Source organism: Petaurus breviceps, unplaced genomic scaffold (genome assembly GCF_028583685.1).
Source record: "Petaurus breviceps papuanus isolate PSGF00001 unplaced genomic scaffold, PetGlider_PUasm1.0 90633, whole genome shotgun sequence".
NCBI lineage: Eukaryota > Metazoa > Chordata > Mammalia > Diprotodontia > Petauridae > Petaurus > Petaurus breviceps.
In genome coordinates, this window is record NW_027187293.1 from 9,591,951 (window position 1) to 9,607,327 (window position 15,377).

General features: G+C 35.2%; 1 protein-coding gene across 1 annotated transcript in view; it reads left to right on the forward strand.

Moving 5' to 3' along the window:
* The window catches only part of LYST (lysosomal trafficking regulator), a gene marked incomplete at its 3' end in the record, with an annotated part of 140,233 nt that extends 125,392 nt beyond the window's left edge, over window positions 1-14,841 (forward strand). The window contains exons 32-39 of the mRNA XM_069064505.1: window positions 3,211-3,387; window positions 4,318-4,394; window positions 6,011-6,199; window positions 7,192-7,337; window positions 7,422-7,518; window positions 10,038-10,099; window positions 11,666-11,721; window positions 14,689-14,841. Of these exons, the coding sequence (XP_068920606.1) occupies window positions 3,211-3,387; window positions 4,318-4,394; window positions 6,011-6,199; window positions 7,192-7,337; window positions 7,422-7,518; window positions 10,038-10,099; window positions 11,666-11,721; window positions 14,689-14,841 (957 nt within the window). The remainder of the gene's footprint in view (window positions 1-3,210; window positions 3,388-4,317; window positions 4,395-6,010; window positions 6,200-7,191; window positions 7,338-7,421; window positions 7,519-10,037; window positions 10,100-11,665; window positions 11,722-14,688) is intronic.
* Window positions 14,842-15,377: the final 536 nt, after the last annotated feature.

Sequence of the window (15,377 nt, forward strand, 5' to 3'; positions counted from 1 at the left end):
GTAAGCCAGTGTGCTTTCTTCCACTGGGCTATACTGCCTCTGATCTCACCCCACCTCTATACTTTTTAGCCCTTGAGGACCACTTTTGTGATTCACCTGAGTCTTTTCTAGGACAAACATCACCATTTCCTTAAATTTATCATCCCATGGCCCTTTACAAAACCCTGGTTCTCTTTCTCTGAACACTCCTAAAACTCCTTCCTAAAATGTATTGTGTTATGAAAAGCCAGAGGAGTGTGAGGGTGACCAACAGTGTCAGATGCTAAAGGAAGGTCAAGAGTCAAGGCACAAGGGCCTCAAGTACAAGTAGAGAAGAGGAGACATACAGACAACGTAATAAGAAGATAGGAACAATAAGATTTTGGTGACTGATTGGATAACCTCAAAGAGCTCACAATCTAACATAGATCCAAACTGGGGGGAGAGGGGAGGGAGATCCGAGGAATAGAGGATGACAAGTAGATTGTGAGCCTGAGTGGCTGGGAGGATAGTAGTGCCCTCAACAGTCATAGGGAAATGGGGAAGAAGAGATGATTTGGGGTAAAGATCATGAGCTTAATTTTGAACATGTTGACTTTGATGTCTACAAGATATCTAATTTGGGATGTAGAAAAGGCAGCTGGAGATGCAATACTGGAGGTCAGGAGAGAGGTTAGGGCCAGATAAATAGAGCTGAGAATAGACGGGAGCTGATGAGATTGTTAAATAAAATTGCACATAGAGAGAAGAGGGCTGAGGACAAAGCCTTGGGGGATACCTCAGTTAATGGGCATAGCCTGGGTAAGGATCCAGTCAAAGATAGCAAGGAGTGGTCAGACAGGTTAGGAGAACCAGTAGAGAGCAGGTGTGAAAACCTGGATATCAAGAAGGAAAATGTAATAACTGTGTCAGACTGCAGAGAGGTCGAAAAGAATCATTGGTAACTGTAGAGAGAGCAATTTCATTTGAGGCTGTCATTGTCAGTGATATTTGAAAAATTATGTACAATGAGAGAGGTGCCAAAGTATTGTAGAAGGTCGGATGTTCTAATATTCTTGTGGATACCACATCTATGGATGCAATTTATGAACCCTCTACAATTGTCATGGTTCTAACCATTACTTTGAAAATCACCCCATGTCCAACTTACTAATGAACTTTTAAAACATAGCTTGCTTGGTTTTGGTCACAATAGACTTATAGTCTATTAGTAGACCCATACTGACAGCCCTTTAGGACCTTCTAGAACTTGTGCCCTACTGAAATAGAGAAGAGGAAATGGACCTGTGCTTTCTTTAATATAGGGAACTCCCAAGAGAGGAAGCTACCTTCCACAATACAGGTGAGCACCTTCTTGAGTTGTGGGGTCAAACTCAAATAGCAGTGGATCCTTGCTTCGCATATTGGCCCAGAAAACCCACAAATTGACATTATATTTTATTTCTATTTATTTTGTTAAGCATTTCCCAATTATATTTTAATGTGTTTCTTACTGAGAGGGTAAGTGGTTTGCTCAGGATCATATAACCTCTATATGTATGAGATGGGATTTGAACCCAGCCTTTCCTGACCTCAGAGCTGACTCTCTGTGTACTACACTATGTTACATTGTTGGCATTTGAAAACCCATAACCATCTCTACAACAAAATGAGACATTGAAGCATAGGGGTTCTGTTTACACTATTAATTTTTAATTAGCAAGATTGTTCTTTGGGATAATGAAGCATTTCCTTGTTTTTGGTAGTTTCAGAAAGTCCTTTTCTTTCCATCTTCAGTTTATAAAATTTTATTGCCTTTTTTATATCATCTACAATTTCTTAGTTTATCCCTCTTTTCTATCCCTCCTTGAGAATCATCTATTAAGACATAAAATTTTTTTTAATGGAAAAAATTAAAAACTAAACAACATATAAAAAATTCCTGACATTATATGCAGTGTTACAACCCATATTCCCCAATCTCTGTAGTGAAGGGGGATAGGCTTTTCTCTGTGGGACAAAGTTAGTTATTATCATTTCATAGCATTCAGTTTCAATTGTTTTATTATTGTTCTTTTGCTTTACATTGTAGTCCTTGAGAATTTTTTTTCCCATTCTCCTCTTCAGAAAGGCCTTCACGTGCTTCTCTCCATTAACCATATTCATCTTTTCTTATTGTACAGCAATATTTCTATTCATGTACCAGTTTTGTTTAGCCTTTACCCAGTTGATAGTCACCTACGTTGTTTCCAGTTCTTTGCTACTATAAAAGGTTCATTTATAAATATTATTAACAATATGGAGTGATCTTTCATAAAGTTGTTAAGAATTTACATTTCTTTTGTGAACTCTCTTAAGGTTTAAATTGCAGTTTTAAAAATGAGGAGGCATATGCCCATTGTTCCAAGTTTCAGTACAGTTTTAAGCTTCCTGATTTGTGTTTTTTCACTACGTACAAATAATAACTTATGCAGAATGCTGTCTATTAAATACTAGTTTGATTTGTTTTTTGTGGAGATTTGACTCTTGTATTGAAATTGATTGGATGAGGCATTTGTGAAAATCAGCCTCATTATTTTGCTATATGTCCTTTTGTTGCTCTCATTTTTGTTCCTTAACACAAAGCAGAGTTTCAATGCTCTTAGCAGTCTTGCCAGCACTCGGGTTCTGCAGCCAACTGATGGCGACTTTTTATAAAGTAAACTTTGAAAGACATACCTAAACATAATCTGGCACTTTTTTCTCTTAAGTTTTATCTATTATCAGTCATCTTGGTTGAATTTAACCATAATATTATTCCCAGAGTTTATTTGGGTAATCTTTATAATTCACTCTTTTTGTTGGGAGTCTATCCATCCTTAGGTAATCATGATTCAGGACCTCTGTGGCCTCATATGATTCTCTATACCTTTTCTTTTTAATGAAATTAAAGCTAATAAAAGAGCAGAAGAAAGATTCCCTTTTAGAATTCCTGACCAACCTACAGCTTTTACAACTTTATGTATTATAAATTTTAGAAAGAAAACATTTTCAGGGTTTTTAAGAGAACTTATATCCTTAGCATTGGGGAAAAATTTATTAGACCTAAATAAAATTTTAAAGAAAAAAGTAAAGTCTTTACTGCACAAAGAGATGCATATTTTACAATGCTTTTTGTATGTTGTTACTTTTTTTGTACTTTCCAATTGTAATCCAGTTCAATAAATATTAAGTACCTATCTTTCCTTTTCCTCCTGTCCCTTCCTTTTGCAGCATGGAGCCAAGTTAGTCCTTTATTTAAATGAATTTTTGCATAATCACCAAGAAGAATTGACTGAAGAAGAACTAGCTACAGCAAGATTATTTATGAATATTTTAAAATTGTGTGGTCATAAATGCACTCTTCCCAGTCTGCCAACAAAGGCAGACTTCTTAAAAGTAATTAAAGAGGTGAGTCAATATAAATATTACATTCATAATTTAAATAGATTTAATAATATATAGATATCTACATATAAAGATATCTCTATATAATATATTAACATAATTTAATAGATTTTTCAAATCTGGCCCAAAGAATTTCATCAAATAAAAAATAAAATAATTTGTTTCCTTATGTTATATAAAAATGTTATTCAATTTGTCACAATGCTGCTTCATGTTTATAAATACTTCTTTGCTTCAACAAAGAAGAAAAATAATTTAATTTTTAATCTTTCTATGTAGTGATAATCTTTTGAAAGATACATTTCTGTTTTGATAGAAAGCAGGTTTTGAAGCATTAACTTTTTAAAAATTATTTATTTTTAGTTTTAGCATTCACTTCCATAAGATCTTGAGTTCTAAATTTTCTCCCCCTCCCCAAGATGGAATGCAATCTGATTTAAGCTAACATATACATTTATATTATATTAAACATATTTTCACATTAATCATATTGTAAAGAAGAATTAGAACCAATAGGAGAAACCATAAGAAAGAAGAAACAAAAAAAAGAGAGAGCAGATAGTTAAAGCATTAACTTTCAGGTTCAGGCTTCATATAGCAGAAGAGCAAACATAACATAAGCACCTGTGTAGAATCCAATAAAAAAGACTTTCCTAGTACCTGAAAGAAAGGGGCGGGGGGGAAACTTACCCTTTTCCTGTAATAAAACCCTAGTTTCCCTTGATTCACACCTTCATGGCATTTGTATCCAAAAAAATTGCTATGTGATTTCAGTAGTATTTAAGGGGTAAGTAAATATGGATTCCATATTCTAGTTTCCAATATTGTTTTTACTTGTTTAACTTTTATTTCATATTCAATTATTAGAATCTTATTGATAGCTTAATAAATCATACTTTGTTAGAAAATTATTATTCAAAAAAATTTTTTTAGGAATTAAGAAAATATGAGATTGAGGAATCTGTGAATAAAGCTACCTGGCAAAAAACAGTCAATAATAATCAACAAAGGTAAGCTGTTTCATTTTTTTAAAAAGTTTTATCTTTGAGCAAATTGTATACTCAGTACGCATTTTTAGCAACTAACATGTCTTACAGTTCTTTACTTATATGGAGAAGGTCTGAACCTGTGTTTTCATTGGTAATAGGGAGCTCCTAGGTAAGGAAACTCTTTGTATAGGTTGGCACCTTCTCTGCAGTTTTTATAATCTTAGTTGCTTACAGCATTGAGAAGTTAAATGGCTTGCCCTTCAATATCCCATAGCCCACATATGAAAAAGTGACCTTAAGCAGGCCTTAAGCCCATCTCTCTAAGCATATGTCCCTAATCATACATAGTAGAATCCATTTCAGGTAACAAACAGAAAATGAATGTTTATTTAATTTATATGTGCATTTATACATCTGTATACTTAGGAATACATCTGAGTGAAGATTATATGAATGAATGAAAAAATATTAAATATTTACTACAGGCAAAGCACTGTGCTAAGTAGCCCTGGGGACAATAATAGAAAAGTTAAGTCTCTGCTCTCACAGACCTTGCATTCTAATGAAGTTGACATCATATGAAAAGTTTCAGTTGCAAGTCAAATGGGAAAAGTCCTTTGGTCCTTAAAGTAGCAGCAAAGCATATGATAATGCTTCTTCTTTAATGTCATTTTCACTGATAATATAGCAGTTTCTAATGTTCAACATTTGACGGTGCCAAAGGCTCTGGTGGTAAGAACTTTCTTTTCTGGGTCTTCAGTAGCTGTGGTTACTACAAGAGCAGTTGCTAAATAGCAGCTTCCCAGGTTGAGAGCTTTCTTTGGGCACTGGTCTGGAAGGGTTCCTGTTCCCCAGGCTCTTGGGTTCAGGTCTTGGACTGTCTCCACTGACATTCAAGGGGAGATGGTGGGCAAGGTGATGCTGGTAGTTTGAACTGCCTGGCACATGTTGCCTCCTGCCTCTTCTTTAGGGTACCCTGTTTCTTTGACCACATAACTTACCAGGCCTATGAGTGGCAGCTAGTGGGGATAGCTTTCTCAATAGTAGTTGCTTCCCCAGATGATGACTGTGAAGGCTGGGCTGGTAGAAGCCTCAACAGTGGTCCATAGGGGTGAAGGGGAGGCTTCCATTAGGTAGACTCCTGTTGGTGACAGCCGGACAGCAGTTGCTGCTAATAGTAGTAAAACAGATTAGACCCCTTCTCTGCCCTCACTGATGGCTGTGGAGGCTGTGCTTAAAACAGGTCTGGTGCTTTGAGGGTCCTTCTCTTTCCAAGACTCTTCAGAAATTCATGCTGCAAATAATGTTGCCATTAGGAACTCTCAAAAATGTAAAAAAAAATCAGTATAACTTGTTGAAAATTTTAGATAAATTTTTTTTGTTTGGGTTGTTTTGGGGTTTTTTTTGCCCTTTGGGGGGGGGGGGAAGGGAGAAGGTAGGGCAGTTGGGGTTAAGTGACTTGCCCAAGGCCACATAGCTAGTTTTGTGTGTGTGTTGTCTGAGGTCAGATTTGAACTCAGGTCCTCCTGACTCTAAGGCTAGTGCTGTATTCACAGCACCACCTGGTCACCCCAATTTTAGATAATTTATAAGTGCATTTATCAAAGTATATTTTTTACATGTTTCTGTTCATTTAGTCTCTTTCAGCGCCTAGATATGAAATCAAAGGATATTTCTAAAATAGCTGCAGATATCACCCAGGCAGTGTCACTTTCTCAGGGAATTGAAAGAAAGAAGGTGATTCAGCATATCAGGGGAATGTATAAAGTAGACTTGAGTTCGAGTAGACGCTGGCAGGAACTTGTTCAACAGCTTACACATGACAGGTAAGCAAAAATAATAATTATTCTTGGCAAACATCTACATTTTTAACATTCTTAAATATGTCCAGAGGTGACATTATTTTGTATCTTTACAATACAAATATTTTATGTTTAAAATGTTGGGATTTTTTAAATCTGTGCTTGAGGATGTCAAGTTGACTTATTTTAGAAAATTGATTATGATAGGCACTGTGGAAAAATTTTTACTTGCAAAGAAGATCCTTTGGAAAGCCAAATTAAATCTATCATGTGCAGTAAATTTTACACATGTTGTGTATCACATTAAGTATTATCTTCAAATAAATCAGGTAGATCAGTGAGAATTCGTCCAGTGATCAGAAAGGCATGACCTATGCACTTTATCTCGACAGTTTCCTTTCAATCACCTGACAGTTTATTTCAGAAGCAGTGGTTCTATCCCATTTTCAGTTGAGCTGTGGATACTCTGTGGCTTGGTGCCTTTTTTATGTGTTTTAGAAAATATTTTGGAGGCAGCTAGGTGGCGCAGTGAATAGAGCACTGGCCCCGGAGTCAGGAGGACCTCATTCAAGTCCAGCCTCAGACGCTTAACATAAAAACTAGCCGTGTGACCTTGAGCAAGTCACTTAACCCCAATTGCCCTCCAAAAAAGACAGAAAAAAAAGAAAATATTTTAATGGAGAAAGTTAATGCTGCTTTTATTATTATTCTTTTTAAGAAGGAAAGGTAGGTAGAATCATTCTCATTTTTCAAATGGTAAAATAAGACCTAGGAAGTTTTAAGGTTAAATTAGAAGTCAGCATTAGAAGTGAAACCTGAACTTGGATTTTCTATCTTCCATTTCCATTCTATTGCTCATGAAACATGTTATAATAATGTGCCTTACCTCATGCGTTATAAAATACCTAGGTTATGTATTTATTATGAATTGCTGCTATCAAGTAGCATCATACTAATTTCATAATTGTTAATTATTAATTGTGCTACTATTAATATTCCCGTATGTTCATTTGTAGAGCACTCTGGTATGACCCTATCTCTTATCCAGCTTCTTGGCAATTGGATCCAACAGAAGGTCCAAATAGAGAGAGACGCCGTTTACAAAGGTGTTATTTAACTATTCCAAATAAATACCTTCTTAAAGACAGGCAAAAATCAGAAGGTAATATTGGTTTCTTTCATATTTGTCTTTATATAACCAATGCAGTAGACATAAAAATAATGTTTTCCCTTTTTTTCCCAACAGAAGTCATTAAACCTCCCCTTTCTTACTTATTTGAAGATAAAACACATTCTTCTTTCTCTTCTACTGTAAAAGATAAAGCAGCAAGTGAATCTATAAGGTAAAAATTTATAAATGTAACAAAAATTGTATTTGCTTTTTTCCTAAATTTGACACTATAGGAATTATCTAACATTCTAATAGCTGCCTCATGTATACAGTATCTATTAAAGTGATATTTTTTTGGAAAGAATATTATGTCACTTTCATGTGTGTCCATGTGAAATATTCCATATTGTCCAATCTAAAGAAACCAGAGGTAGGAAATGAATGTAGTATTTCATAGTGAGGTTTGTTGGACGGTGGGAGTAATGACAATATCAACAGTGAAGATGCATGCTTTTCTTCTGTGCTCTTTGTTCTTAGAATATATACAGGGATGTTGTAGGATTGTTAGAAAAGTAGTATGGTCTTATCCAAATCACGATTGTTTCAGCTTATTTGTTTAGGAAACACAGATTGAAAGATTGCATCTGTTCAAGAAGGAATTGAGGCCAAGAGTAGAAATTATGTTTGTATATAAAGAATACACAGAGGGGGAAAAAGCCTAGTGAATTTGGATTAAAAAGATGAATCTTAAGGAAAAACAACCTGATCAGTAGTGACTTATATGGGAAAAGAAAATACAAATGAACTTGTCCATCATTCAAGACATTTAAAAATAAATTTGCCTGTGAAATAAGCAAAAAGCAGAAATACTGTAAAATTAGAAGTTTAATCAGGTAACAAAAGGGAGAAAAGATAACTACCCTAGTGAAACTACGTTCTCCAAATTCACTAAAGATCTTTTTACTTGCCAAAGCTAATGGGCGTTTCTCAGTCCTTATTCTTCATGACCTGCCTGTAGCATTTAGTATTGTTAATCATCTTTTTCTCTTTCTTAGATACTTTCTCTTCTTTGAATTTTCATGGCGCTATTCTTTCCCTGGCTTTCTGCCTCTGTTCTACTTCACGTTCTTGGTCTCCTTTACTGGTTCTTTTTCCATGTCATACCATAGGTGTCGCCCACAGCTCTGTTCTGGTCTGCTTTATAATTTGACTGTATACTTTCTCACTGGTAATCTCATCAACTCTCATGGGTTCATGTATAATTTCTATGCAGATAATTCCCAGATCTATCCGTCTAGCCCAGCATCTCACCTGAGCTACACTTACACATCACCAACTACCTCCTAGACATCTTAAACTGATGTTTCATGGATTTCTCAAATTCTAAATGTTCAAAACAGAATTCATTATCTTTCCAGCAGAACCCTCCCCTCTGCTAAATTTTTCTATTACTGTTGAGGATACTGCCAGCCTCCCAGTCACCCAAGTCTCACAACCAAAGTTTCATCCTTAACTTTCACTCTCTTTCACCATATATATCCGATCTATTGCCATATCTTACTATTTCTGTCTTCACCTCTCTTCTATTTTCTTCTCTCTCCTCATCCATAATCCTAGTTCAGGCCCCAATTTGTCTCTGAACTTTGAATCCCTCCCCACTTCAGTCCACAGTCCCCTCTTTTGTGAAGGTAATTTATCTAACATGTAAGATTGGCCATATATTACCTGTAAGATTAAATATAAAGTTTTCATAACCTGACCACATTTTCCCTTTCCAGTCTCACACTTTACTCCCCTACACTGGCCTACATGTAGTTCCTTGAACTTCTCACTGTCCCCTGTCTGCTTTCATTTGCAATGACTGTCTTTTATTCCTGTTGTTCTTTTACCTCCCACCTTCCATGTCTTGGTTTCCTTCAAGAGTCACTAAGGTCCTACTCTTTGCAAGAGGCCTTTCGTGGTCTCACCGGCTGCTAGTGCCTTCTCATTTCAGGCTGCCTTCCAGCTACTTTGTCTGTATCCTATATATGATTAATTATTTACCGGTCGTCTCTCCTAGTAGAATGTACACTTGAGGACAGGGGCTGTTTTTTGCCTTTCTTTGTATCTCTGCAGCCAGCACAGTGTCTGCCAAGTAGTAATTGCTTAATAAATGCTTATCAAATGATTGACTGACTAGTGAATTAAAATAGGACAAAAGATTTTAGCTAGCTAGAGGTTTTTTTTTTTAATTCTTCATTGCAGACTATAAGAAACAGTCAAGTCAATATGTTAATCAAATGTTCATGCAACTGAATACAATATTATATAAGTGGAATTTGTTTCAATAAGAGTTCTTTTTTGTTAGTATGACAAATAAACCAACTTAAACAGTGAGGTTATCCAAATGAACCATCTGGCTGTTTATAATTCATTTACATAAAAAAAATAATAGACTAAATAGATTTTGTAAGAAAATAAAAATTACAAAACATAGGATTGCTTTTAAAATTACTGAAGTTGTATTTATAATTTTAAAAAAAGATTGTGAGGATTATTAGCCTTTCCATTTCACTGTTTTTTACCTTCTGATGTTGAAAAAAAATTCATTCCATGTTCATTTAGATTAGGTTTTGATAAGATGTTCTCTGCCCTTGAAGTCCCTCTACTACTTTGCTGAAGTCTGTAGCCAAATTGGGGAGGATGGGGGATGGAATACACAGTAAGATGGGTCAGAACATTAAATCATAATTTTTTTTACTGTTTTGACAGAGTGAATAGAAGATGTATCAGTGTTGCACCATCTAGAGAGACAGCTGGTGAACTATTATTGGGTAAATCAGCATTTTAAAAAGCGTAGCACCCGTGCTTATCTCCCCCTCCTGATCTGAAAATATTCTGACATTAAATTTATATTGTACTTCTAAAAATTATTCCAGTTAAATTAAATTCCTCCAAATTGACATCTGTCATTATGTCTTTAAAAGCATAGCAGTAACACTGTGGAACTTTAAGTTCTGTGGTCACAGTTTTCTGCACGCATGGTAGGTATAATACTTCAATTTTTAGTCATCCCATTATTGCATTCTAAATTAGATTTTAAATTCCAAATATTATTTTTTTACCTACTCTAATCAGATATACTTGTACAAAAATGAATGCCTGCATTATGTGATTTTTTTTCTCTCCATAATTCATGTCACATTTGTGTATTAGGCTTTTGAAATTATCAGTATCTTTCTAAGTTATCTGGATGTTTACATTTCCCTGTACAATAAGGGAATTAATTTCTTCACTAACACTTCAAAGAATAGGAAAGCATTATTTGATCTTGGTACTCATGCAGATACAAAGGGGCTGCTGCCATCCTTATGGTCCCTAGTCTTGATTGTATTATGATTTTGCCTATAGGGTTTCCAAGAACTCACAGGTTATACTCACAGGTCTAATAGCCTGTTATATTTTCCCTTAAGTCCTCACCTCTATTTTTTTTTTTTAAGCAGTTGGGGTTAAGTAACTTGCTCAAGGTTACACAAGTTATTTCTGGGTGTGGTGCTAAGTATCTGAGCCTGGATTCAATCCCAAGTCATCCTGACTCTGGGGCCAGTGCTCTCACTCACTGTGCCACCTAGCCTCCCCTAAGCAATTGGGGTTAAGTAACTTGCTCAAGGTTACATGGCCAGGTGGGTGGGTGCTAAGTGTCTGAGCCCGGATTCGATCCCAGGTCATCCCAACTCTGGGGCCGGTGCTCTTACTCGCTGTGCTACCTGGCCACCCCCCACCTCTGTACTTTATAATCGATCTGGATCTCAGAAATAGCTAGTGTATATTTGGGAGAATCCAACAAAATTCCCTAGCATGTGGAAAATTTTGTAGTAGGAAATATATCTTAAAATAAATAAATGAGCTTGTGAGTCTGTTTTGGCAATCTTATAGTCAAATCTTGGAAGTCAGATACCTTGGAATCAGCAAGGTGCTTAATTGCAGAGAATGGATAGAGTGCTAAATTTGAAGTAAAGATTACCTGGGTTTATATACTGTCTCTGCCACTCAGTAATTTTGTGACCATGGCCAAATCACTTATGGCTTCAACATCCTCATCTGTAAAATGGCATTAGTATTGCCTCTAGTACCAATTTCACAAAGTTGTTTTGAGGCTCAAATGAAATAAGTACTTTGCAAACCTTAAAGTGCTACATAAATAGTATAACATATGATAACATAAAAGACAGCTCTTATTCATTTTTGGTAGAAAATTCCATATGCTAATTAATTGGTCATTTGGGTAATTGATTTATAAGACCATTATCCAAATTTACTACTAATCTTGCTGTGGTAAATTCAAACTTGATAAAGCAAATGCTTTCTTTGTTAATTCTGTATCAAATGGTTTTCTGCAGGTAAATGTGGAATGTATTTTGTTGAAGACAATGCTTCTGATACAATTGAAAGTTCGGTGAGTACAGGTTTCAGTCTGCAAAATAGAAACTTAGCTAAATGTTACTTATCCTATAACAGAGGGGAAACCTCTGTGCATACCACCCTATGATCAAGTGGCCACCAAAGCTTTTTTTAATTTTCCTGCCTCCACACCTTTGATAGCACTATTTTCAATGCACAGAATGTCTTTCCTTCTCTAACTGCAAAGTTCATATTAATCCTTTAAAAGTTCCACCGAAATTCCATGATTTCCCTAAATTCCTCCATGCAGACTTTACCCTGTCAGTAACAGTTTTACCCCTTAGGACTCACAGAACATTTGTTTTGCGCTTCTCTAATGCATTTAAGAAACATTATTTTGCATTACTGTTATTTTCCTGGCTCTCATATTAATAAATATTTGTTGGATTGTTGTCAGAAACTGAGATCCCAGGATTTATATTATCTGTCTTGCATTTTCAGAATGATATGCACTCAAATCATAACTTTAAAAAAATCTCCCGAAAAATACTCCCTTTTGTAACTTCCAAATACTTGTTATAGTTCATCCTAAAGCCTTCTTCTTGCACTTTCAATCTGTTCTTCCTTATCATTGTCTTAATTGTTAATAAAAGGGCTGCTAGTTTCCCCATTCAGTTCACCACTTATCAGTGTGTGGTCTTTTAAAGAAGCTGGCCCAAAACAGATTTGTGATGATTTCAATAAAAATTCAAATTGTCACAATGCTTCATAGATTGGATAACTTCAGTATCCTTTACTTTTACAAGTGTGTATAGACATAATTTTCCTTAATTCAGACAAATTTGATCCTGAAATTATGCTGTTACCTCAAGTTATTTGTAGGCTACGGTTATGTTATGAGTATGTTATGACTTCAAAGGAATTCATGAAAGAAATCATGAAACTTGCTTACAAACAAATGATGTGAATGATTCTAACATGAATAATTTAAGGGAGAGTGATTCATTTTACTTTAAATAATCAAAGAAATTCAATAGGAATTCTTTTCTACTGTGCAGCAGTTAGCACCTAATTGTCCCTAAATGTCAACAAAGTTAAAGCATTTTTTAAAAATCTTTTTTAAGAAATTAGCAATTGGTAATTTATGAGTTCAGTATTTTCTTAGGACTCCAATTTGACTTTTCAGTCTCAAAAAGTTTCTAAAAATTCCACCAGCTTTTATAAGCCAAAGGAAAGGTATTTTGTTCTGAGGAGTTAATTGTGAATCAAATAAATACAATGAATAATGTCCAGTTAAACTCTTTTCAAGTAAAGCACTATTTGACAGTGTCCTGAAAATTCCATGGGTTTGTCCCAAGAAAATAATGAGGGTCAAATGAGATAATAATTGTAAAGCACTTAGTACAGTGCCTGGCATATGTAGGTGCTGTGCTTTTAAGCTAATTATAATTTAATGCTTATTCGATTTCTTTCCCTTCCCTTGTAAAAGTATAGTACTTATTCTGACAAGGTGAATGGGTAATCAGAAGAGTTCACATATAGGATTTGTTTGGACCCTGTCAGCAATAAGTTAAATTTTTCTCAACAGAAATTATTATATGGGACTCAGTTTGTCTAGATAGTTGCCATCTTTGCAGCCACTGTGTTATCCTGTGATTTACTATATAAAACCCCTCAAGGCATATAAAAAATCCATAATGGAATATTTTTCTTCTACCCTTTATAATCCATTCCTTTGGCATTTTCATTCACTTATGCGGCTTCATTCTTCACCTTTTCATAGATGACTACCAAATTTCAGTCTCTAACTCTGAGTTATCTCCCAAGTTCCAGACTTAATATGCTTGGATTTCAGCAGAGCATTTGACAGTCTCTTATAACATCTTTATGAGAAAGATGACAAGTCATGGATTGAATGATAGTGCACATAGGTAGATCCAGGTAGTCTGGTTACATAGAAGGAGCATTGACCTTAGAGGCAGAAGACATTTAGTTTCAAATCCTGATGCTGGCACTAACTATATGATCATGGACAAGTTGGCTACCCTTTATTTCCCCCTTGAAACGTGATGTTACTGATCATCTCTTCCTTTTTACAATACCTTCTTTCCTGAACTTCTCTGGCATTGAAACTATCCTAATTCTCTTCCCTCCTCTCTGCTCATCTTCCTTATTATCTCTCTTTTCTAAATTTAGTGATCCCCAAATCTCCCTCATGGGCCATTACCCTTCTTACATATTCTTTTGTTCTCATGCCTTTAACCTTCAGTCCTCTTTGGAAATGTTTTTGCTACGCTAGTCTGTCTCCTGAGTTCTAATATGACATTTCTTACTGCCTATTTTACTATTAGATGTCCTGCTGACCTCTCAAAGTACAGTATGAGCAAAACTGAGTCTTTTATCTAATTTTCTGGAAACTTCAAAACAAAATGTGATTCATCCTTCTTCTCCCCATGCTTCCATTCAGTGATTTATTAATCCTTCCTTTGAAATATCTCTTGCATCTGTCACTTCCTTTCCATTCCTTCTCATATAACACCAATTCAGACCCTTATTACATGATGCCTAGACTGTTACTATAATCTAATTGATTTTCATAAATCTTTCATCTTCACCATTATCAAATATCCTGCACTTTGCCATACCATGGTACTACTAAAAACATCCCTAAAGCCGTGTTATTTCCTTGTTCAAGAACCTTGATCAACTTTTTGTTACTTCCATGATGTGTAATCCATACTCTATAGAGTAACGTTCAAAGCTTTACAAAATCTAGTCCCAACACTCCCCTTCCAGACATTCTCTGATTATAGTTTTAGAGCTAGAACAGAACTCTAGAGAACATCTACCCCCTTCATTTTGCAGATGAGGAAACCGACTCAGAAAGGTTTATTGTCTTGCCCAGTATACACCAAGTAACATGTCTAATGCCTGGTATGGGAAAAATACGATTAAAATAATTTCTGCTTTTTATCTTATGTATTCCATAAATAAGACTTTATTTTTCTACTTACTTTCTTAGAGTCTTCAGGGAGAAACAGAACCAGCTTCATTTTCTTGGACATATGAAGAAATTAAAGAAGTTCATAAGCGTTGGTGGCAGCTGAGAGACAATGCTGTGGAAATATTTTTAACAAATGGCAGAACTCTGCTGTTAGCTTTTGATAATGCCAAGGTAGATTTTATACTATATGTATGAGTGGGGTGGAGGTACATGTGTGTATGTGTGTACACACATATGTATTGTATGTATATACATACTTATGTAAACTATTTAGACATAAGTAACATACTAATTATGTAAAGTTTCTATTGATTTAAATATTTTAATGTTGTTTTTAAGAATTACATTTAAAGTAATGAATTTGCAGTGTATTTTAACCCTAATAAGAGTTTAAACACTTGGTTAGATAAAGAACATAGTATTTTTTACATTCCAGAAGTATTGTGGGCTTTCCCAAAGACGTTTGGAAGCTTTGCAAATAATCGTTGTTGTTCAAGTGTTCAGTCATGTCAAACTCTTAGTGACTCTTGTGGATCATATCATGCCAATACTTCCTGTGGGTTTTCTTGACAAGGATACTGGGGTGGTTTGCCATTTCCTTCTCTAGAGGCCAACAGAGATTAAGTGACATACAGCTAATAAGTATCTGAAGTCAGGTTTGAATTCCAGTCTTCCTGACTATAGGCCCTGAGCTCTCTATTCATTGA